Source organism: Vidua macroura, chromosome 3, assembly GCF_024509145.1.
Source record: "Vidua macroura isolate BioBank_ID:100142 chromosome 3, ASM2450914v1, whole genome shotgun sequence".
Classification (NCBI taxonomy): Eukaryota; Metazoa; Chordata; class Aves; order Passeriformes; family Viduidae; genus Vidua; species Vidua macroura.
In genome coordinates, this window is record NC_071573.1 from 81,087,724 (window position 1) to 81,110,640 (window position 22,917).

Here is a 22,917-nt window from a genome sequence, read left to right on the forward strand (position 1 = left end):
CCTGGACTTTCCTGGTGTTTTCAGAACCTCTTAGTGTGTCATACATGGCTCCACCAGATGTTATCCAGAGCAGAGTTTTCCTTCTATCCACATCTGGATCACCCTGAAAGGCTATTTCAAGTCCCTAAAAGACAAACAAATTGTGGCTAATGATAGCACAAATACCAGCTGCCAGTCATTTCATTCAGAGCATTTTACACTTAAGGGTTTCAGTTCTGTTCCCTGCACAGGTTAATGTGACAACTGTCAGAATGACAGGTGCTTCTTTATATTTTAGAAGTCTTTGACCCACCTGCAATTGTTGGCTGGAATTTATATCTCACAATGAACTATTTGCTAGTTTATGTGTGTCATGGACTTACTCAAGACTTATGTAATTTTTATTGTCTGAGAAAAAGGCTTAACTCCCTACATTTCTAATTCTTGTGTAGCTTCTCCTAATGACAAAGGTGGTTCTAAAAAATGTTCTCTAGGTGGATTAAGCAGTATCTGTGGAATTTGCCAAAGCAGAAACATTTCCTTGCTAAAGACAATATTAATACTGTTTAATCAAGCTACAGCTGCATCTGCATGTCAAGTTACACATGTTTGTGTTATTTCAGGTTATAGCACAGCAAGTTACAGAAGAGAATTTACAGGAAGGTCGCCTCTACCCTCCATTAGTCACTATTCAGGACGTGTCACTGAAAATTGCTGTGAGGGTAAGTCATTTCAGCCTTTTGTGGCTTTTTGTCTTCCCACCAGCTCTACGTGGTTTGATTTAATCACCTAACACACCTTCTCACAAGTTGGTTTACGTGAATCGATATTGGACATGCAGCAGTTTCAAAATTAAATTTTAAATTCAGAAATGTAAAGGTAATCCAAATACAAGGAGAGCTGTGGATCTACAGCAAGTGGGTATGTCTGTAGAGCACAGACTCTGCTGTCCACCAGTCATGCCAGCTGCACAGCTGAAGGGCTTTTGGACCTTCATGGTTATCAGTTTCAACTTTTTGCTTGTCCTGTGTGACCTTTTTTCCTGCAATTATTGTTTTCTCTCTTTGTCACCTTACTGTGAGTAATTCCACTTCATATGCTTTTGAAAGAATAACAAGGAACCCTCATACTTGAAACAGTTTCCATAGCTTCACTCATTCTGTATATTTAAGAAAAGAAAACTCCTTCTCAAAGTTCATGTCTTCTTAGGCAAGTAGTAACTCTGTGCTGTAGATGTGAAAATGTTACTTAAATTCCTCTGGCAAAATCAAACTGGCTCTGCATTTGGCAGAAACTCAGTGATAGAAATTCCTCCTCTATTTGTGCATGTTATAGAAAATACAAAAGAAGGAAAATGTTACCAAGTGATTCTTTCTGCCTGTTCTCTGTTGAAACTTTATTCCTGAAAATACTTATTCTGGCTCATACAACCCAACCCAAGAGGCCTCTGCCTTTTCCAGGAGAGGAAAACTATCAAAATATTTTGGAATACCAAGCATTGGGTATGAATTCAGACCTTATTCAACCACGATAATTATGTCCACAGACCTGAAGATATCCTTACATAAACACCCAAAGTGCTTCTCAGTCAAATTGAGTTGGGATTCAGATTAACTCTAGAAAAAAAGTCTTAATAAGGTGACTTGGGGTCTCAGCTTCTCACCAAACTAGAACATTCACGTTTTAAAGAGAGCTAAGGAAAGCAGGAAGAAGAACGTCTCCTTTTTATTCAAAGGAGGAGCATTAGAGTGTTTGCCAAAGAGTTTCAAGCAGATCTTTTCACAGTGCTGCTGCATAAAACCTGTCTGCTAGACTTCCTTTGTTTCACAGACTAATGTCCAGGCTGAAGATTGTTTATCAGGTAGGTGATCTTCAGATGTGAGAGGCTACTTTGATGTGTTGAGACAGCTCCAACCCCTTCTAAACTTATTTTTTGTGCAGCTGTATTTGTGATGCATAATTGATTCACTTAGGTATGGTCTGGGTGAGAAAGAGCCAGCAGATATTTGTATTTCCCCCAGCCATGCTGTGCACTGCGTAGGACTACTTTTTCCCATGAGTTTACTTTTTTGAAGTATATTATCAAGCTATAGCAAATATTAATCTTCTCTAACATGCAAGGAGCATGGAAGCTTTGAACAAATCATGCTTTTCTTACAGTGCTTTGGGAAGATGGTAAACCAGGATAAAGTGATGAGAGAAAGGCAGAAATTGTATCTGCTTAGGGCTTGTGGAATATTTTATCCACCACTGCACAGTAAAAGCTAAGACATTACTGTGCAGAGAGGAGCACTGTATTTGTAACAGTCTGAACATATAATCCTGTTCATAAGTAGCCCAAGTCAGACCCACAAACATCATCCTGTTGTAGTGTTATTCATGGGGTACTTACCTGGAGCCAGTGTGAACACAGGTGAGTGCCAGCACCAGAGAGGGTGAAGTCTCATCTTGATTTTGAACTAAGTCCTACTTTTAAATCCTGTTAAGTGTACTCAGTTTTTCAGCACTAATTAGGATTTGAATGCATCTTTCCAGATCGCAGAAGAAGCCTACAGGAATAACACTGCCTCCACCTATCCTCAGCCCAAGGACCTCGAAGCCTTCATCCGCTCTCAGGTGTACAGTACTGATTACAACAGCTTTGTGGCTGACTCCTACACCTGGCCTGAAGAGGCCATGAAAGTGAAACTGTAAATATTTAATGAAGAACGAACAAATCAGCTGCAGTTAAAAAGCATTAAAATATTAAGGTTGTTTCTGCCTAGAAAGCCTAAGAATAGCTAATTTTTTAAGATGCAGAAAACTTTTTCTAATTCTTAGTAGTTGGTTAGAAACTCAGATCAAGACATCGTCAATTATACATCAGAAAATAAAAATTAATCTGAGACATATGTTTGTGTTTGGTTATTTTGATTGTTATTTTAATTGAGATATCCTACACTACAGTTTGACAGATTTTTTTGAAAAAAGTGGTTATATCTTGAGTCAAGAGTTTTGTCACAAACATCAGTGGGAACTTAAGCAGATAAATGGGCACTTAAAAATACATTTGATATTTTATCCATTACAGTCACAGTGTAATTTGCATCATTTGTGAGCCTATTATTAAAAAAAACCCAAGCTTTAAACAACCATAAGGTTAGAATATTTTATTCCAGAGAAAATGCTTACTGGTCACTCTTGTGTGGAGTAATGAAATGAAAATTTTCTAAAAGAACCAAACCTGCAGAATGTTTTGCTCACATCTAATCAGAACATTTTAACATTACTAACAATAACATTTAACAATACTGACGTTTAACATTAGCTAAGGTAATGTCCTGTATAAGATCAAGGATTTCATTCCCCCACCAAGATAACCACTGTTCTGATCCATTGCAAATGTTTGGCCTAATTTCTTGAACTCCATGTTCTTGACAAAAAGGGAGTATCAAAATGCCAGGAATAGACTATGAGGAATTATTACTCCAAGAAAAATGTAATATGTTTTCTGGATGGTTCTGGAAAAAAAGGTTACTTGAACATTTCTGTTTCTCTCTAATCTTTACTAGAGAGATTTTCTCTAGAAAACTGAATACTAATTTTATTTGTCTAGCCCCTCAGCTCTGTCACAGCTACAGATTACAGGTCCCAAATTCAGAAAGAGAGGCACTTTCTCCCTCACTGCCTCATGGGAATGTGTCAACATTTTGGCCTGACTGTGCTTTTGGCAGAAGTTATGATCACATGACAGTACACCTACCACAACCTACCTATGAAGGAAAAGACATTAATCATATTCTGAGCACCCAGAAACACTCTGCATTTCAATGCCATCCTCTGCATTTCAATGTATTGCTATTGTGAGAATGGTATTAAAACACTTCCTTGTATTTAATTTGAAATAAAATAATATCTGTTATTTATGTTATCATCAGCTAAGTGTGCTGAAACACAGTCTTTAAACAGCTGCTGTTGAGTGCCAGGGTGTTGGAGTTGTGCAGCTCAGCAGTGAGTCTGCTCTTATTGCTTAGTACCCCTTTTCACATGAAGGCACTCAGGCACAGAGTGGGAGGTGGTGGGCTGGTGGTCCTTCAAGGGGACTTTTCAGTAGTGTTCTTCAACTACATATTGTATTTATACACATTATATGATACATATTATATTTAAATATGATCATGCATTACAAACTGGAACACTCACCATCCACGTCCACACTCAGCACGCTTCCCTGCAGGAAAACGCTGCCTAATGGACCATTAACAGCATTGCCTCTTACAAGCTGCTGGAACATTCTCTCCACACTAATTTGACATAGAAAGGATTCTTCAAATGATTTGTATTTTTATGTAATATTAAATATATATATATATATATAGGGGCTTTTTCCCATTTTCTGTATTTTACATGTATTTCCTTATGTAATGTAGGGGGGAAAACTAAACTTTGTCTCATCTGACCCATTTTCACTTCCAAGGTGTTTGGCCTAACAGTGTAAACATAAAATGCCTTGAATTGAACAGATGAAAAATTGTTACTAACATAACCAGACAGACATCCTTAATTGAAGAGACATGGATTTGATGGATGAACCACTCAGTGGGTAAGGATGGTTGGTTGCAGAGTTGGACTCAATGGCTTGATGTCCAAGTGGCAATCAGTGGGAGTGACATTCCTCAGGGGTTGCTATTAACATTGCTGTCAGTGACACGCACCCCCGGCAGATTTGCTGATGGCATCAAGCTACGTGGGGCAGTCAGAGCACTGGAGGGAAGGGATGCTATCCAGAGGGACCTGGAGAGGTGGGTCTGTGCAGGCCTCATGGTGTTTAAAGCTGAGTGCAAGGTCCTGCCCCTGGGTCGGGGCAATCCCAAGCACAAACACAGACTGGGTGGAGAATGGATTGAGAGCAGCCCTGCGGAGAGTGACTTGGTACTGGTAGACACGAACCTCAACGTGAGCCAGTGATGTGCACTTGAAGCCAAGAAAGCCAACTGTATCCTAGGCTGCATCAAAAGCAGCATGACCAGCAGGCTGAGGGAGGTGATTCTGACCCTCTGCTCCACTTCTGTGAGACCCCAAACGGACCATTGCACACAGCTCTTGGACGCAAACATAAAAGGAACACAGACGTGCTGGAGCAAGTCCAGAGGAGGGCCACAAAAAATGATCAGAGGGCTGGAGCATCTCTCCTATGACAGCTGGCTGAGAGAATTGTGATTTTTCAGCCTGGAGAAAAGAAGGCTTTGGCCAGACCTTATAGCACTTTCCAGTACCTAAAGGGAGCCTACAAGAAGGCTGGAAAGGGACTTTTTTTACAAGTGCGTGTAGTGACAGCACAAGGGGGGAATGTTTTAAACTGAAAGAGAGTAAGTTGAGATGAGGTGAGAAGAAATTCACACAGCACAGTACAGATGAAGAGACAGAAGTGTATAATTCCTAATACACGCTGGAATGTTCATCACCTTGCAAATGCTTTGAGGCATGGCTCACAGACACAAATGCCAGTTTTAGATACTTAGAAAATCAGTGAACACATCTCAAAAATACATGGCAGTTCAGCGCAAAAGTTGATATTAAGTACTTGAACCATTTATCTCAGATGTTAAAGTTTACCTTTTCACATTAGCTGTAAGACAAAATATTTCAATGTTAGCAACACCTCTTGCTCTCCAGAATTAGAACTCTTCATAAACAGTTTCAATTGTCTGAAAGTTTGCCTTCAACACCAAATAAAATCTGAAAAATGTGTCCACTTTGATGCTGCTTCAGGAATTCTAGAAACTGACCAAGATCCATGTGATAGTCATTCCTCAGGCCATAATCACCATGTGCCTGAAACTGCAGGTCTTCAAAACTGTGAAAGAGACGAAGATTATCAATGCTTCCCTCCGTTTCTATATTCTCCACATGCTTGCATGAAATATGCTTCCAGTTGGGATATCTAATAACACGCCAGAACTCTTCACAGTTTTCCCGGAGTCCCTCCACACAGATGACACCAGGTTTCCCAGTTAGGCAGAAGCCAGTCAGATTTAACTTCTTTGCACAGTCAAAAATCTTTTTCCTCAGCTCCTGCCTGTATATGTGATGGCTGTAGATCCACATGCGATGCAGCATCTCCTTAACCCTGACTTCTTTAGAAGCACACTCAGAGGCCTTACAGTTTTCCAAGAGAGGCAGGGTGTTGTCCTTCACCCACTGCACAGCCTCACATACACACAGATCTCCTGAATCCAGAGAGCCAATGTGAGATGCCAGACGAGTATTGAGCTGCAACTGCTGCTGTCTGTGCAGAGCATCTGATCTGGCAAAAAGCTGAGGAGCCACCTGAGGGTACATATGAGGAAGGAGAACCTGCAACTCCACCTTTACCTTAAAAACAGAAGACACACACACAGAGAAAATTAATTCTGCAGCTACTAAAGACATGCTACATTCTTTTCCCTGTCAGAGGCAGATTATGAGGAGATGTAATCAGGATTGCAGCATCCTACTGACTGGAACTATTTCCACATCCCTTCTGTCCCAATAACCCATTCTTTTGTCTCTTTTCTTGTGTTGCATCATGCTGCCACTTTCACAATGCTTCCCATGTTATCCAGGCAGCTTTTGTGCTGTTCACAGAACTAATGCTACGGCTTGGGAGAAGGTACACAGTTACCCTCGAGGGATATTTCTAGCTCAGTGTTGCTACAGCAATGAACTGAGTCAAGGGCTTTTGAGAATCTCATCCCTTACCAAATGCACATGAGTAATGAACTCAGCCCAGCTGCTGGATAAAAGGCCAAGATTTACATGGAATGGTGTTTGTGATTGTACCTACTGTATACAGAGACACATGGCAGGAGTGTTGGAAATACTTGATCTTTAAGGTTGCTCCCAACCCAAACCATTCTATGATTCTGTGTGTTACCATCATTTAAAGCAAGTATTCACTGTAAAGAGGAATCAGGATTATAGGGGATGAAAAGATTTATGTACATTTCAGGTCAGGGAGACCACAAGATTATCCTATCTGATCTCTTATGAATATTGGGCTGTTGAATCTCTAATCTCTCTTGATTATTCCTACAATGCCTTCAAACAGAGCACTACAGTTCTTTGGCAGCTGAACCCTGCCTCTAGTCCAAGAGCAGGGAAAGATTTATGTGTCCTCAGTGCTTCCAGCTCCTGTAGACTATGAGGGGGTACTCACTACAGTGTACAATCATATGATAGTCCTGTAGAGAGAAGTGAATCATGAAATGACTAATTATCTTTCCAAGTTCCTTGACGATCTGCTATGGAAAAAAACCCACTGCTCCTACACAAGCCCTCCCTACATGGCTCATAAAACTTCTCTCTGTAGGTTGGTGAAAGGGTTCATTTTAGAAAGATACCTAAGCTTGTACCTAAAGTTTAAAAAAAAATCATGAGGCCATCTCATTACCCAGTAAATTGTTCTAGTGTTTGATTACCTTTGTTCCATGGAAAATGGCTTTTAGGCTGAGTTTGTCTGTTCTCAATTTCTAGGCACTGCATTAGTATGCACTCAGGCCTGAGTTCTCTGTGCGAGTATTTACATCAATTAGTTCTGTCCCTTTCTTCAATCAGTTAAATTGTTGTAACTACATATACTGAGAGTTTGGTTTCTCTGCTCATAGGTTGGTTTTGTTTTTGTGTTCTTGTGACTCCTTGTAATTGCATTCACTTATTGGGGCTATTTTTACATTATTGTGGGCTATTTTTACATTATTGTATTTCTAACACAGATGTTAGCAGCAGCCGGGATTTTCTGTTACTCTTGACTTTTCAAAGAGCAAACACAAATGCGGTGGCTTTTTTACCCCCTTTTTTCCGGGCAGCCTTTTCAAGAGTGTGCAGAGGGAGTAAAGACAACATCACCCATGAACAAGTCTCCTTGGCAGCTCTCACCTTTGCCTCCCCTACCTCGACAGCGATTCGATATTCCAGCTGTGGGGGCAGGGCTCCGTCGGCATCCTTCAGGTAGCGCTGGATGCTGGGCACGGCATCCGCATCCACACTGAACTCTCCTCTTTTGGGAAACATCGAAAGGAGCATTTCCACTTCCAGCAGCTGGAGCTCCAGGCATTCTTTCACCGTGAGAGCCATTGCACTGCCCTCCAGGCACGCCTGGAACGAGAGGGCCGGAGTCAAACCCCGCGGTTCAGCACATGGTGAGGTTCAGCACCCCAAGGAAGCCCCACGAGTCTTTAAGGGCAGAATTTGGTCAAACGCGGCCGACACAGCGCCCAGCAGCCGGGCCCTCACAGCCCGCACCGGGCAGGCGTGGTCAGGCGGAGCCTTGCGGGCCCTGCCGGGCGCAGGGATGGAGAAGAGCACGGAATGGAGTCCTGCGTTAATGGGCGTGGGCAGAGATGCATCCTTTATGTTATTTATCAGCAGATACACCGGTGTTGGCTGGGCGTCGTGGTTCAGCCCCAGCCGGCAGCCAAGCCCCACACAGCCGCCTCCCCAGGCGAGGGATCGGGGAGAATCGGAAGGGTAAAAGGCAGGAAATACACGGGTTGAAGTAAAGACAGTTCCATAGGGAAAGCAGAAGCTGTGTACACAAGCAAAGCAAGGGATGAATTCACTGCTTCCCATGGGCAGGCGGGTGCTCATCCATCCCCAGGAGAGCAGGGCCCCATCACACCTCACGGTGACTTGGGAAGACAAACCCATCGCTGCAAACATCCTCCCCTTCCTCCTTCTTCCCCTGCCTTATATACCAAGCATGATGTTCCATGGTCTGGAATGTCACCTGGGGTCACCTGTCCCGGCTGTGTCTCCTCCCAAGCTCCCCCAGACCCCTCCCCAGCATGGCAGCACAAAATTCAGAAAAGGCCTTGGCTCTGTGTAAGCCCTGCCCAGCAATAACAAAAACATCTCCACATGGTCATCACTGTGTTCAGCACAAATCCAAAACACAGCCCCGTACCAGCCGCTGTGAAGAAAATTAACCCCGCCCCAGCCAAAAGCAGCGCACTGAGGGGGCAACTTTGCAATCCGAGCGTGCAGTCAGTGAAGCTGTGCGAGGCTGGGTGTCCCAGCGGGCCCAGCCGGGCGCTCCCGCTGCCGCCATTCCCGGCGCTCCCCGGGCCGCTCCCGGGATGGGCGGGGCGGCGCCTGCGCGGCCGCGGCGCCGGGCGGGGGCGTGGCCCGAGTGCCACGCGGCGGGCGCCGCCCCGCCCACCCGCCAGCCATTGGCCGGTGCCGCCGCGGGTGGGCGGGGCCGCGCCGGCTCCGTGCGGGGCGCGCGGCGGCAGCTCCGGCGGGATCGCGCCCCACCCGTCCCACACGTCCCACCCTATCCCATTCCACCCATCCCGTCCCGTCCCGTCCCAGCCGGGGCGTCCACGCGCCATCGCCGGGGGTCCCGAGGGAAGCAGCCGTGCAGCGGGCGCGTGTCCGGCTGGCCCCGCCCGCCCGGCCTGGTGTCCGGGTGCCGGTGCGCACGGAGCCGCCGCCGGGGGCAACATCCCGGGGACACCGCTGGGGGCTTCCCTGCAAGCGCTCGGGGAGGCAGGACACGCTGCTTTCGGGCTCGGAAATCAGTGTGTGGAGCCGCGGCCGAACGCCCTGTGCGGCTGATGTCACGGTGAGAAACGGGAAGCTCCACGGGAACGCGTTCGGATCCCTGGATCCAGCCGACCGGGAGTGCTGGCTCTCCTCGCCTGGTCCCTGCGTGATCTGCTTGTATGTGATCACGCCGTTTATCCGGTGCTCTCCGGGGAGTGCAGAGACTCCTTCCCTGGTGCTGGTCCCCGCTGCGGTCCCGCCGAGGGGTTGATGGCAGCGCTTTAGGGCACCCGCAGCCTCCAGGACGTGAAAGTGGTCACGGCCACTTGTCTCCTCTCACTGCGTTGTGTTGCTTCCTTCCCTAGAGATGGACTGTGAAGCCCTCAGGAAGCACTCGGCATTGCACCCCAAGCCTGCCGGGCTGGCCCTGCACTACGGCACCGCCGGGTTCCGCACTAAGGCCGAGCAGCTGGACCACGTCGTGTTCCGCATGGGCCTCCTGGCAGCCCTCAGGTCCAAAGCCGTGACAGCGACCATTGGCATCATGGTTACAGCGTCTCACAACCCCGAAGTAAGAACTGCCCTCTCCTTAAACATCCGGCCAGTTCCGTGGAATGATGTGTTTTGGTAGAAGGGTGGAAAGATGTGATCGGTTTGTTGGAATCAAAGCTCATCATAGCAGTGAGAGACCAGATCCTGAAGACACTTGGACCTGCTTAAAGCATTCAGTCTGCTCCCTGTAAATAGGACCTCTGGTCTATCTGAAGTTATCTTTCCCCTGTACGCAGAAGCGGGATTTTTTTCTCGTGTGGAAATGGTGTAACACAGGAAACATTTCATGTTGCAATGTAACTTTCTAATGTTGGGAAGCTAGGAGTAGCCTTGAGAAGAGAAGAACCTTTGAGTAAAATCTGTAAGTTTTAAAAATAAACATGAAAACGCAGCAATTACAAATCAGGCATTTAGACTTTTGCTGCTGTAGAGCAGCTGAAGGTTATTAGACTCTCCTCTTATGTAATTTTAATATCGAATGAATTTCATACCAAAATTATAAGGGAGAAAGAGTTGGTTACTCAATATGCTTGTTATAGTGCTTCTTTAGGGGCTTGTGGAGGTTTAAATAAACAGCTAAGCTATTGCATCCCATAAGTTCTGCACTTTTAAAGAAGCAATGTGACTGAAACATGTGTTGTCTGTCTTCAAAGAGGTTTGATTAGTTCCCCACTTTTAGACTTACTATTTTTTGTTCTTTTGTTTTTCTGCTAAGGAAGACAATGGCGTAAAGCTGGTTGATCCTCTTGGAGAAATGCTGCACCCTTCCTGGGAAGAGTATGCCACACAGCTAGCAAATGCAGAGGAGCAGGAATTACAGAAGGTGATAACTGAGATCTGCCAAAAAGCAGCAGTGAACCTGCACAAAGATGCCTCGGTTTTTATTGGTAGAGACACCAGGTAATGACAAAAGGCTGTAGATATGTCCTGCTCTTATGGAAGTACCAGTGCTGTCTTCAGGGGAATTGTGTGGGTACTGTGTGGTGTCCACCTGTGTCCAGCAAGCTCTTTACATGTGTTTGCAGTCCCTGGGGGTGTTGGCTTTTAACCTTTATTGGGAATTGCCTACAACAGAGAATGGTTTGGATTTCTTCACAGTGAGTCTAAATCTGGTGGCAGAAGCTTGTAGAGTCTTCCACATGTGCTTCCTTCCCAAGTCCATAGATAAATGCCTTTGCCAGGGTTATCAGATGTACTTGTTGTTTTCCAGGCCAAGCAGCAAGAAGCTGTCCCAGTCAGTCATAGATGGTATCCAGGTTCTAGGTGGTCAGTACCATGGTAGGTTACACTTCTGCAATTATAATCTCATTTCAAGTATTTTTATGTAAATGTGACTTCTTTATGCAGCCCTAAGGCAACAGCCCAGACACATTTCCATCCTTGCTTGTAACAGTTTTATTTCAGGGTGGTTGTATGGCTGTAATGCAAGGCAGGGCAGGGGAGGGTTATGTTTTCATTAGACAACTTGAAAAATTCCATAGGTGTTTCCTGTACTGCATTTGTCTGTTTACTGTAAAACTTTTAAGCAACAATTAATTTGCAATTCTATTCTGAATACTGTTCCTTTTATTTCACACTAGATTATGGTCTGGTGACAACACCACAGCTCCACTACATGGTCTGCTGTCAAAACACCCAAGGGCAATATGGGAAAGCAACACTGGAAGGTTATTATGAAAAACTGTCCAAAGCTTTTATGGAATTGATAAAACAGGTGAATAGCAGGTATTGTCTTCTTCATGCAAATGTACAGAATTAATCTCTTCTGTTCGTTAGCCTGTTTGGGCCTGAAGTTTCTAATTCAGCATGCTCTAGGTATGGTTTCTCTAGGGTAACAGTTCACTTTGCCCCTTCTTCCCTTGCACTAAGTCTCACTGCTCTGGAGAGTGTCAGAGGCACCTGAAGATTGACTGTGCCAATGGAATAGGAGCCCTGAAACTATCAGAAATGAAGCCCTACTTTCCACAAGAGGTGCTAATTCACATATATAATGATGGAACCAAGGAGAAACTCAATCACTTATGTGGTGCAGATTTTGTGAAAGTTCACCAGAAACCACCTGGAGGTAAGTAGTCAGTAATTTTAATGTTGCTTTACCTCCTCTGCAGGGTCTGGCAAGGGTCCACATCCTTGGGTAAGTGGAGCTGCCTGTTTCTTACTAAGTGACTGCATGAATGGTTCTCCTTGTGCAATGGAAAGAGGGAATAGCACGGCCAGGTTTGGCACATCTCTGTGTTAGTCTGAACTGCTTGGAGGAGCACAGCATCTCTCTGATTGGCTGGAATGTGTTTGACAGTCTCCTCTGAATGTTAAGCTGGCAGAGTCCAAAGATCAGCCAGGACTGGTTTAGTGTTATTTATTTTACTCCCCTTTGTATTATGAAGAAACACTTTTCCGGGTTCCTGCAGAAGGGCTGGGTTAATTAACAGCTCGGTGCCAGCAGCTGACTCATTGACATAAACCAGTGAGGAAATTATTTCAGTCAATTTCCTGAGAATTGTATAAAAGAAAATCCCTGAACTGGGAGAGCAGGCTGGTTTGGATATGAGATTATTTGAGGCTAAACTGAGTTCTCCATTGGACAGCTGTCCTCTCACTGCAGCTGCTGGCCAAATCTGAACACCGAGATAAGGTGTTGCTTCCCCTTCCCACGTTGGTTGTGTACTGGAGAGATGCAGTGCTGGGAGCAGCACAGTGGCAGGGCCTGCTGGGGATGGATGCTTGTGCCTCCTGTTTGGGTCCTGGCTTTACCTGTGCCTGAGTCATTTGTCTGCAGACATGTGCTCAGAAAAGAAAATGTGTTTTCCTAATCACTCACTGAAATAAATTACCTGCTTTTGTTTCTTTTCCTGTCTTTAACTTGCATTTGTAACTCTGTGCACTAGGGCTGGACATGAAGCCCAATGAGAGATGCTGCTCATTTGATGGTGATGCAGATAGAATTGTTTATTATTATAAGGACACAGCTGGCCATTTTCACCTGATCGATGGAGATAAAATAGCAACTTTAATTAGTATCTTCCTAAAAGAACTTCTTGCCAAGGTAACTCTAACATATGAAATGAATGCTGGCATTCTAATTTTTTTTGAAGTATAAAATAGTCTAAGGAAGTTGCTTGGTATATGGTTTCTCTACATCTACCTAAAGTGAACCAGCTTGAAAAAGAGATCAGTCCTGTACCTCACTGCTGTGGCAAAAAAGGGGTTTGGAAAGTCTAAGCTTGAAGAGCTGCTTCAGCCAGACCCAAGAAAAATCAATATGGGATGTACAAATCCTTGAACAGAATTCATGTTGTTTTAAACATACAGAAGTTCTCAGTGAGCTGGTGCCTCCCTCTAGTACCCAGGAGCTTTAATTGTACATTTAAAAGTTCTGATTGTCTTTCCATTTACTCATTTTGTTTGGCTGTGTGCCTATTGGACAGTGAAACTTGGTTTATTGGTTTGCTCAGGTGAAACAGGACTTCAAGATGGCAGTGGTACAAACAGCATATGCCAATGGGAATTCGACACGCTACCTCCAGGAAACACTGAAGGTATTCTCCATGTTTTTTCTAGCTAGTTTACATTTTTTTATTTTAAAAGTAAATGCTACTGTAATATGATTGCTAGGAAAATTAAAATCAAACAAAAAAAAATACTCCAGTAGTGACTAAATTCTTGGTGGCAAAGGAGATGCAAGAGAGCAGAGCTTAAAAAGTTCTAGTCAGCTTTTATTAATTTAAAAAATGTTTAATGAAATCCCTTGGTACTTAAACAAACTGAGGACTTTATAACTTTGCAGCCAAGTGAGTCAGTAAAGCCTCCTTGATAGTTTGACACTGATTTTCTGCAGCAAGCTAAATGTTCAGGAATTGAGAGAAAGTATTATTTCTGTTGGTATGTGAATCTAGTGTGTTCCCTGAAGCTATAAACTAAATTTGATTTTTTTCTAGTTTAGAGTTTATTTCTTTAATTAGCCTTTATTTACACAGGAATAAATGAAATCTTTTTAAATTGGGTCTGCAGAAATATTGGAGCATTTTAGCTCTGGGGCCTCAGTGGCCATGAAACATGGGTTAGTCTGTAACAGTCCTTCCAGGCTGGTGCTCAGTTCCAGCCTGCTGAGGAGGGTCTGTAACCTTGTTGTCCTTCTCTGCACACCCTTGGGCTGCAGGTACCTGTGCACTGTGTCAAAACAGGAGTGAAACACTTGCACCACAAGGCCCAGGAGTTTGATGTGGGTGTTTATTTTGAGGCAAATGGACATGGCACAGTAAGTATGAGCAGGTAATCCATATGATCAGCCACTATATCCAAAATTTTAGTTAAATTACCTGGAGAAGGAGGTCTTTTCACTCTTTTCACTCTCTGCTTAGTTTTATAAGCAAGACTTTTTCTCCTTGTTTGAAAATAGACTTGTTTACACCTTCTTTATCATAGCATTGTCACCAGCTCCTCTGTGCTTCATGGGGGAATGGGAATTGATGGTAACAATCATTAATGATGGCTATTTGGGCTTAGATGGTAAAAGTTTTGTCCTCACTACTGCATAGTTTCATCTTGACAACCTCTTATCTTTTTCTTCTAGGTACTGTTTAGTAAAGCTGCTGAAACTAAAATACGACAGCTGGTAAAAGAGGAGAAAGATAATGAAAAAAGAGAAGCAGCAAAGATGCTTGAAAACACGATTGACCTGATTAATCAGGTAAAAACTGAGAGTACTGAACCACGCTGCTGGCAGGGTTAGCCTGTTTGTGAGCTCCTGTCAGGCTGCTGCTGGAAGCTTCCTGGTGAAGTCCTGCCTGCCTGTCTTCACTGCTGCATTGTTTTCCCCTTCCTGTTGGCAGACTGTTGGCGATGCTGTCTCAGACATGCTGGTTATTGAAGCAATCCTGGCTCTCAAGGGTCTGACTGTGCAGCAGTGGGACGCCCTCTACGCTGACCTTCCCAATCGGCTGCTCAAGGTCCAGGTGAGTTACCAGCCATGCTGGCTCAGGCCACAGCAGCCTCTGGGGGCCCTGCTCACAGCATCTTTTTTTTTATTTTAAAGCTGAAACAGACCATGAAAGGGCAGAAACAGGCCAAAGAAGCTGGGGAAAAAACCCAGAGAGGGGGACAAGAATTTTACTTGGACTAAAATAGAAAAATTACTTTAAAAAAAGAGGAAATAATAGCCAATTGTATTAAAAGAAAAACCAGACTCTTCAAATTTTAACTTAAGAAGAAATCCTGACTTTCAGATTAGAAAACTCTTGTTTTTTGTAAGGCCTCTGCCTGCTGGACAGCTGGATTTTTCTTGCTGTGCCACTCTGTATAACTTGAATGTTCAAGCTCTTGCTTCTGTATCCTTTCCAACATTCAGACAAAGAGCATGAGCAGAAGGTGCCATGTGGCAGCATTCGACATGGTAAGGAAGCTCTGGGCTGTGTTTGAACTGGAGGAAACAAGTTTCTGATCCACTGTGAGAAGCTGTAGCTTCACTTCAAGCTGACCAGGATGGCACATTCAGAACTGACCCTTTTTTTAAACTGAGCAGCTGATGCCTCTCAAGACTTGGTTAATAGATGCTGAAGGGATCCTGGGGACCCCAAGTGTTTGAGTAGTCCTTTATTAGCTCCCAAAAGGAGCTCCTCTCCAGGCAGCACAACACAGCCAACCCTGAATTTCTGTCTTACCCCGTTTCTGATGCCGCAGGTCGCAGACAGGCGTGTTATTGACACAACAGATGCAGAAAGGCGAGCGCTGACGCCCCCGGGCCTACAGGAGAAAATTGATGCCCTTGTCAAGAAGTACAAACTGTCCCGGGCGTTTGTCCGTCCATCGGGAACGGAGGACGTCGTCAGAATCTATGCTGAAGCAGACACACAGGTCAGAGCTTGACTCGTTTATGAGTGGGTTTGTTCACATTAAACAATCTACGCCTAGCAGGGGGTGATGAAGGAAGTCTGCTTCCATACTTGTCATTTAATCACGCTTAACAAATGCTAAATTTGGAAAAAAGACTGTGATCACAAAAAGTCACTTTAGATTTTATTTTATTTAGAAAAGTAATGTTTAATGTTCTCAATGTTTATCTTCAAAACAAAAATATAAATGTTTATAAAGGCTGATTTAACACCAGATGATTTTGAAAAGACAACCAGCCTTCTGAGAGCTCAGTGTTAAGAAGAAAGTTACCAAAGCAGTCCTTAACTACACAATTTCACAAGAGGCAAAATAGAAAAAAAATTCTGGCTGCTGCTAAGTTAGTCCAGATCTGAACTTAAAGGTGACAGCAAAAGCATTGGTCTTGCTCTCCCCACTTCACATGCTCCTACCTGCTTCTCACTGCCAGCATGATGGCAGTGGCTGGTGGAGCAATATAGGGAACACACCATTTCCAGGAAAATGCTTGCCTTAATATCATGGATTTGCTCTATTCTTCTCATGCTTGCAGCAGCATAACTAACTTTTCCAACATTCCACAGGAGAATGCAGATGCACTCGCCCATGAAGTGAGCCTGGCTGTTTTCCACCTTGCTGGTGGAAAAGGAGCACCACCACAGCCTGTATAGTGAATGGCAGTTAAAGCACACAGTTTCCCTTATCTTTTAATATCACTTTTTTTACCATGTGCTGCTGGGCACAGAGCCGACCCTTCCTGGGAGTAGCAAGGATTGATCAGAACTGAGTGGACTATCACTCTGCTTATTCTTAACCTCCTTTAGCAACTTACCTCTTAATGAGATGCTCTTGCTGTTGAATGTTCCCTTCCCCGAGTTTGTCTAACTCCTTGACAAGCCATGGCCATGTCCAGAAGGAATTCTGCCCCTCCCTGCCCTAGCTTAGTTCATTGTCACATTGTGCCTGAAATCCAACACCCACACCCTCAGAGCACTGGCCATGGCTGCATGACTGGAGCTCTGCTGTGACTGTGCTCACAGTGGCTGCTACAGGGTCACCATCCCCACCTTATCCCCAGTAGCCCAATCATCTGTGGGCAAACAGTGTAAGACAGAGGCTGTCACTAGTCTTCAGATTCAGTTCACCTCATTTTGAGGGGGAAACAATATAATGAAAAAGAATATTTGCAAATAATAATCTCTTATTGCAATATTATCTTCATTTTATGACATGATTTAGAAAATGATTTGCAGTAATAGTATTTATAATCACACTTGAGAGGGAAGGGACAGAGACAAGTTTGTCTTCTGTGGCCTTAACTGCTCCCCAGCACCATGAAGAGGCTGGGCCAACAGGATGCAATGTTTTAAACACACCAGTATCCTCCTTTACTTACTTTGGTTCAGGGTGTCTACCTCTGACAAACAGTTCATTGTAATCCTGTATTAACTCCTGCCATAATAGCATTTTACAAGTTATTAAATAAGCACAAGTTCCAATAGATCTTTAAAAAAAGAAGACAAAAATAAACTGGAAACAAATTGAAAAAATGTGCACCTTGTATTTTTTTCATTTTTTTTTTAAAGACAGAACTCAAGACAACGGAACATTTACTGTAAATAGTAGGCACCATAATCAATATGAGCCACCAATATTTAAACTTGATTCAGGCCACATCCAGAACTTCTCTTATTTACAAATATTTAACTTAAATACAACATTAAGTATTTCCTTACATATAAAATAAGAAAAGAATACTATACAACTGGGAAAGATACAGTGTTTCATTTTGATAGTTACACTACATATAGGCTGAGTAGTACCAGTTTGGTTCATGATTTAATGACGCCTTCCAGAAAATCCTTCTCAACCATTTCTTCTATCTTCTGTCTTGCTTTGCTAGAGAAGGTCTTGAGGTTCTCCATTTTTATGTCCTTACTTGGAAAACAGTTGGGGTAAAGGACAGGGCTCCCTGAGTGTCCAACACATCTGCTTGTGACTTTGCTGTTAAAAACTTGGCTGAGTACATTGAAGAAAGGCAAGAGCTGCTCAATGCTGCGAACGGTGTAGATGGTTAAAAGCAAGTGACCTGGTTCCCAGCTTAGTGTTTTCCCTGAGCCATCCTCCTCCGGGTTTTTCTGCAAATACAGAGACACGGGAAATAACACAGGACAAAACAGGAAAAGCACAGGTGAAAACAAAAGACTAATTTATAATATAGTACTTTTCCAAAGTCCAAAAACGTTTGTCCTATCCACAAAACACACCAATGCTGAAGTGGAGCTTCCAAAGCAGATCCTCTGCTCCCCCTCACCATGCCCTGCAGAGGCAGTGGCTGCGAGTGTACAGGTGGCAGTCAGCTGATGCTAATGGAAGAGTCACACTGGGCATTCGAGTCCAACACCTCAGCCTAGGGCTGTCCCAAAGCAAGGCAGCCCCCACCATGCAGCCCTGTGGAGCTGCTCCCAGGCAGCACCCTGTGGGCAACACAAATGGCCCAAGCTGGTGACAGCTGGAAGGTGTGAGCTGCTTCAGCTGCTTTCCAAAGCAGGCTCCTCTCTGGTGACACACACTTCACCAGCTGATACTGCCATCAGTGATGATAAACCCCAGAGGAGGTTAAGCATTTTCACTCTGTAGCTTGAGTTCAGAGTTTTTGGGAAGGGCAAAAAGCAGTGCTATTTTTAGTATCACAAATAACACACATGGACATTCTGAGAAACACTTAAGTTTTTTTTCAAAGGAAAATGGAAATGGCTCAGTTACTCATTGTGTATTCTCAGAAGAACTCAGTTTTTATGTTACTTCCACTTCATGGGGGGAATGTCAAAGGAAAGAATTTCAGGAACCCCACAAGCAAAGGCAGCAGTCACACACCAGATGCCTGACAGCAGCAGCACACTGCTGTAACCCCACTTAGGGCTGCCTTAAATATCTGCATACTGAAGTACCTGAGCACCAGCATCCAGGTTCTTATACAGCTCTTCCCTAGTTCCTTTATCTCTGAGTCAAAAACCATACTCAAATCTAGACACTAAGGTACTATCACCACTAGAAACACCTTGTTTGTACTGTTACTGACAAACCAGTACAGAGAGCTTCTACCATGAAGTAGAATTCCAGCAGTACTGGATTTTATTCTGCAAGGAAGGAGAGAAGAAGTACAAAAGGCCTCACCAAGAAGAGCCACCTGTGGATCCACCCCTATCCCACTGCCCTGGTAGCACCTGTGGCTGAGGCAGGGGGTCATGAAAGAATGAATGGTAATGAAAGAAGAATGAAGGGGAAAGGACAGCAGTGGGAGCAGAACTTAAGGTAAGGATCACTGATTGCACAGCCTTTGAGCAAATAGATTTTTTTTTAAGACATGATACTTAAACTAATGCAAGTTTTGCCCTTTAAATGAAGCAACTGTCCTGCAACTCAGAAGCCTACAGGGCATCCATTTTGCAAACCCCAATTAGATTTAAATTCAGTATGAATGTATCTGGTGGCTTGGCTCCCTGCCACAGGAGACCACTATTTGAGCTTTACAAGTCTTCTGAAATGAAAGGCTCACACCAAACCACAGCAAAGGGAAGACTAAATTTCCAACACAAAAGGAGTTGTTGATGCCTCCTTCTTTAAATGAAGCTACTAATTTTTAAAGTTTCTCCTTTAAAAACTTATCGTTGTATTCACAGAGGAGAAGTTTCTTCCATACTGTTTCTGTACAATGCTTTTAGCATTACCCATGGCGACAGGATGTGCCCCCAGCATGCAGCAAGTGTCAGTGTCACACAGCAGCCAACCAAATGGGGTGCATGTGCAAATTCCAACTCTGAGCAATGAAATACAACCTGTCCAAGCCATTTCCTCATGGCAGTATTGGCTAAGCAAACACCACTAATTCCACAGATGCTTAAAATGACAGTTAATTTGATGGAGACCAACCAGGGATTGTGTGTTTCACACATGCAGTTTGACAAAAATTATTTTACGATTTAATTTGATAATGATTTGCAATTATAATTATTCTTAGAACTAACATCAGCTTTTTGTAATCTATTTTGTACAGGAAACTAACTTACAAACTTTTTGTTTTTTAAAATTAAAGTTATCTATAAAAATAAGGGTCTTGTACCTCAAAATTCTCTCAGCTTTGTTCTATAAAAATCTGATCTCTCTTAGTTCTTACTGAATGCTAAATAGTGCCCAGGGCCTTGAGGTGATGGTATTATTATGGCAAGCTTGTTTCACAACTCAAGCATCAAAGGCCACCCTCACCTGATGCTTGGCCATCTCCATTCCCTCCAAAACCACCGTCTTAAAGTCCTCCTGTTTGTCCTGTGGAAGGAAAGAGGAGAACTTTCAGACTGCATTTCATTTGTGAAAAGAATACTCTGCCGTGAAGGCCTTGCAGTTGCTTGGTTGGGTGCTGTGTTTCAGCTAGAAAAATCACCCACCCCGACAAGTCTGTGGTCCAGAAATGGCAGACTCAAGCTAGAATGGCCAAGACACTACTAGAGAAAACCAGCACTACCAGTTTGTGCCTCTGTTTATTTCCAGCACTGCCAAAGGAGGTTTTTAAGCTTGTTTCCCTCAGATAACAGAGCTTGAGCAACACCATACTACATTAATCTAAACATGAGTCAGAATGCCCTGAAGGGAAATAAGGATCCACTCCATTTTTTGTAGTTATTTTCTAAGAAAACCCCACAACTATATATCATAGTATTCTCCTCTGCATAAAGAGGAAATGGCCTGAAGTCAATATTCATTATCTCGTGTTATCTCATCATCATACACCTACATATGGTTCAGTGTGCAACTGCTGCCATGACTAAGGGGTTCCAGAAATTCCAAGAAGTTTTCTGAATTCTTGAAGCATACTGTGGGAGTCCTGACTTCAGGCATCTACCTCAGCATACAGTACTTACCAGCAGCATCATACATAATGAATAAATGCATGCACAGAGATTACTTGGCGTATAAAAACTTTCTAACAGATACTACATTGAACACCAGGGTTAGAGGCTATGCCTGAGGAGCAGGCAGTTAAAACTCATTACTCCTTTATACATGCAAGAAGAGAAATTGAGTCTCATCTTCATGGTTCAAAAATGATACAATGTAAAATGCAGGTATGCTTCAGACACTAGTTTTATCCCATAATTGTGATCCTTGCTTCAATAGTTCAGATCTGCCCGCAACTAAGTTATCCCTAAATTTAATGTAGCCACTTGTATCTCAGCAGCAGTTCCTTTACTCACTGAAGACATTAGAGACTGTAAATGCAGTAGCTACAGCAAGCTGCCACTGTTACAGACCTGACAAAGCCATCTAAACAGAGAGAAACCTGAGAATAAAACTTCAAAACTTTCTGCCATACGGCTTTGCACTTCCTCCCTGCTTCCCTGGCTCACCCATCAACATTTCCCAGTGAACTGCCTGTCCAGGGGGGGCTCTGTCCTCACAGCAGGAGCAGCAAAAATATCTGACAGTTCTTACTTTGTGGCAGCAGAAGGGATCTCCCTGGGACAGGGCTTGGCCAGCTTCCATTGGCTTCATCAGCAGATCAGGCCTCCAACCCCACAAACTGGGGTTTTATTATGTCCCATGCACCAACATAATGACAACCCTCATTCTGTTCCCCTCTACCAACTGTGCAGCCAAGATTTGCCCAGAACTGTTTCTACTCTCTGCTGTTCTGTTCTGTATCTCTGCTGTTTTCTGTTCATCACAGTCCCAGGCTCTGCTCAGTCTCAACACTCTTAGCTCTGTCATGTTTAAGAATGCAACAGTTTTTTAAATTTTTGATTGTTATTAACAAAACTGGTTTGCTACTTCAAAAAGTAGGTAGTCAGACTAGTATCTACATATATGACTGGTTATCTGAAAGTGATTTTATGATAAAATATATCAGATAATGGAGCATATTTTACTTTTTATTTAAATAATACTTTTAATTTAGAAGTCCAAAGTCAGTGATCATAATAATTTTGACCATAGCAGGTTATAAATTTTTCTGTTGTCTGTTTGATTTATTTTGGGGCTTTTTTGTTCGGTTTGGGCTTTGGTTTTTTTGTTTGTTTGATTTATTTGTTGTCTATACTTACATATGTTTTTTACCTGATGTTGACTTGAGATTCCTCCAGCTGGAATCTCCTACACCAGAATAAAATCCTTTCCGTTCTTCATTGTTAAAAAAAAATAAAATATTCCAACCCAAACACTGCTGTGCGTTGCTGTACATGAAACCTTTCAGTGAAAAGCAAAAGAAAAAAGCAACATACCTTTGCTTTTTTTCTCAGCAGCTTTGCCAGACGCACCACATAGGGCTTGAATTCCCTCTGATGTGTTCCTTGTCTTCGTACTTCCAAGCCTGAATCATCTGATGCTTCTGGAATAAAAGCCCAACGATACCTGCCATGAGATAACACAAGCAGATGTTATCCACACTGAACATGCAGGCTTTTCTGAGCAATCAAAAATATGAGTGGATGAGGAAATCTGGTGAAGTATCAGAGAAGGATAGAGGAAAAAAGAAACCCAAGTAAACCCTCAGAAGAAAAAATAAATTAAAAAACCTTCAACATTAGATTTAGAAATACTACAGGGCACAATCTGACACAGTGTGTACAAATCCTTCCAGTCTCCAATCCATATGAGTGTCTTTTAAACTGCAGGATAATTAGGGGTGACCAAATGTCTACAGAGCTGTGCCAGGGCACCAGCCCTCACAAAGTCACCAGTGTGCAGTGTAAAGGAAGAGGCATGATACTTTCTTTTGTCCTTCGTGGCCTCTCATTCCCAGGATCTCCAGCAAATGCCAATTGTTTTGCATTCATTTTTTTTTGTAATGAAACAGGATTGCAGAGGCACTGAGGAAGCAGTTTGGACATGTGCCCACTACTGACCAATAAAAACCCATGGGATCCCCTTTCTATGAAGGTTTGTTGCCACATCTTTCAGACAGACTGTGCAAGAATAATTTAAGCAAGTCATGCTGAGATGACATGCAGTCCTCTGATCTCA

General features: G+C 43.4%; 4 protein-coding genes across 14 annotated transcripts in view; 2 read left to right on the forward strand and 2 right to left on the reverse strand.

Annotated features, from left to right (window-relative positions):
• ME1 (malic enzyme 1) overlaps window positions 1-2,870 on the forward strand; it is a 152,863-nt gene extending 149,993 nt beyond the window's left edge. For both annotated transcript variants that reach the window (XM_053973257.1, XM_053973258.1), the window contains exons 13-14: window positions 603-701; window positions 2,515-2,870. In XM_053973257.1, coding sequence (XP_053829232.1) covers window positions 603-701; window positions 2,515-2,673 — 258 coding nt within the window. In that variant the 3' untranslated portion in view covers window positions 2,674-2,870. The remainder of the gene's footprint in view (window positions 1-602; window positions 702-2,514) is intronic.
• Window positions 2,871-3,113: 243 nt separating this feature from the next.
• On the reverse strand, window positions 3,114-9,058 carry RWDD2A (RWD domain containing 2A). Of its 3 annotated transcripts, none has more exons than XM_053973262.1 (3): window positions 8,903-9,058; window positions 7,891-8,094; window positions 3,114-6,333 (listed from the first exon to the last, which is right to left on the reverse strand). In XM_053973262.1, exons 2-3 carry the CDS (start codon window positions 8,071-8,073, stop codon window positions 5,659-5,661), a joined length of 858 nt encoding a protein of 285 aa, XP_053829237.1. In that variant the 5' UTR covers window positions 8,074-8,094; window positions 8,903-9,058; the 3' UTR covers window positions 3,114-5,658. The 3 variants fall into 3 exon arrangements, with proteins under 3 accessions (XP_053829237.1, XP_053829234.1, XP_053829235.1); XM_053973259.1 differs by having other exon boundaries at window positions 7,876-8,094; XM_053973260.1 differs by lacking the exon at window positions 8,903-9,058 and having other exon boundaries at window positions 7,876-8,183.
• Window positions 9,059-9,278: 220 nt separating this feature from the next.
• Window positions 9,279-17,450, forward strand: PGM3 (phosphoglucomutase 3). Its single transcript, XM_053972345.1, has 13 exons — window positions 9,279-9,562; window positions 9,849-10,054; window positions 10,751-10,935; window positions 11,246-11,313; window positions 11,616-11,749; window positions 11,905-12,100; window positions 12,921-13,078; window positions 13,488-13,571; window positions 14,192-14,290; window positions 14,606-14,722; window positions 14,865-14,987; window positions 15,712-15,885; window positions 16,485-17,450. The coding sequence occupies exons 2-13, from the start codon at window positions 9,851-9,853 to the stop codon at window positions 16,569-16,571; spliced, it is 1,629 nt and encodes a 542-aa protein (XP_053828320.1). The 5' UTR covers window positions 9,279-9,562; window positions 9,849-9,850; the 3' UTR covers window positions 16,572-17,450.
• The window catches only part of DOP1A (DOP1 leucine zipper like protein A), a 61,152-nt gene continuing 55,676 nt past the window's right edge, over window positions 17,442-22,917 (reverse strand). For 6 of the 8 annotated variants that reach the window (XM_053972338.1, XM_053972341.1, XM_053972339.1 and 3 more), the window contains 3 exons: window positions 22,176-22,305; window positions 20,167-20,226; window positions 17,442-18,038 (listed from right to left, as the gene is read on the reverse strand). In XM_053972338.1, coding sequence (XP_053828313.1) covers window positions 17,733-18,038; window positions 20,167-20,226; window positions 22,176-22,305 — 496 coding nt within the window. In that variant the 3' untranslated portion in view covers window positions 17,442-17,732. The remainder of the gene's footprint in view (window positions 18,039-20,166; window positions 20,227-22,175; window positions 22,306-22,917) is intronic. The other 2 variants (XM_053972344.1, XM_053972340.1) reach the window with 1 other exon arrangement.

Bases quoted from the DNA above. Each gene is read 5' to 3' on its own strand.
- RWDD2A (XM_053973259.1), bottom strand. From the start codon at position 8,073: ATGGCTCTCACGGTGAAAGAATGCCTGGAGCTCCAGCTGCTGGAAGTG. The intron at 6,334-7,875 runs GTGAGAGCTGCC...TCTGTTTTTAAG, and splicing joins TCGAGGTAGGGGAGGCAAAG to GTAAAGGTGGAGTTGCAGGT.
- PGM3 (XM_053972345.1), top strand. From the start codon at position 9,851: ATGGACTGTGAAGCCCTCAGGAAGCACTCGGCATTGCACCCCAAGCCT. The intron at 13,079-13,487 runs GTAACTCTAACA...TGGTTTGCTCAG, and splicing joins TAAAAGAACTTCTTGCCAAG to GTGAAACAGGACTTCAAGAT. The intron at 14,723-14,864 runs GTAAAAACTGAG...TCCTGTTGGCAG, and splicing joins CGATTGACCTGATTAATCAG to ACTGTTGGCGATGCTGTCTC.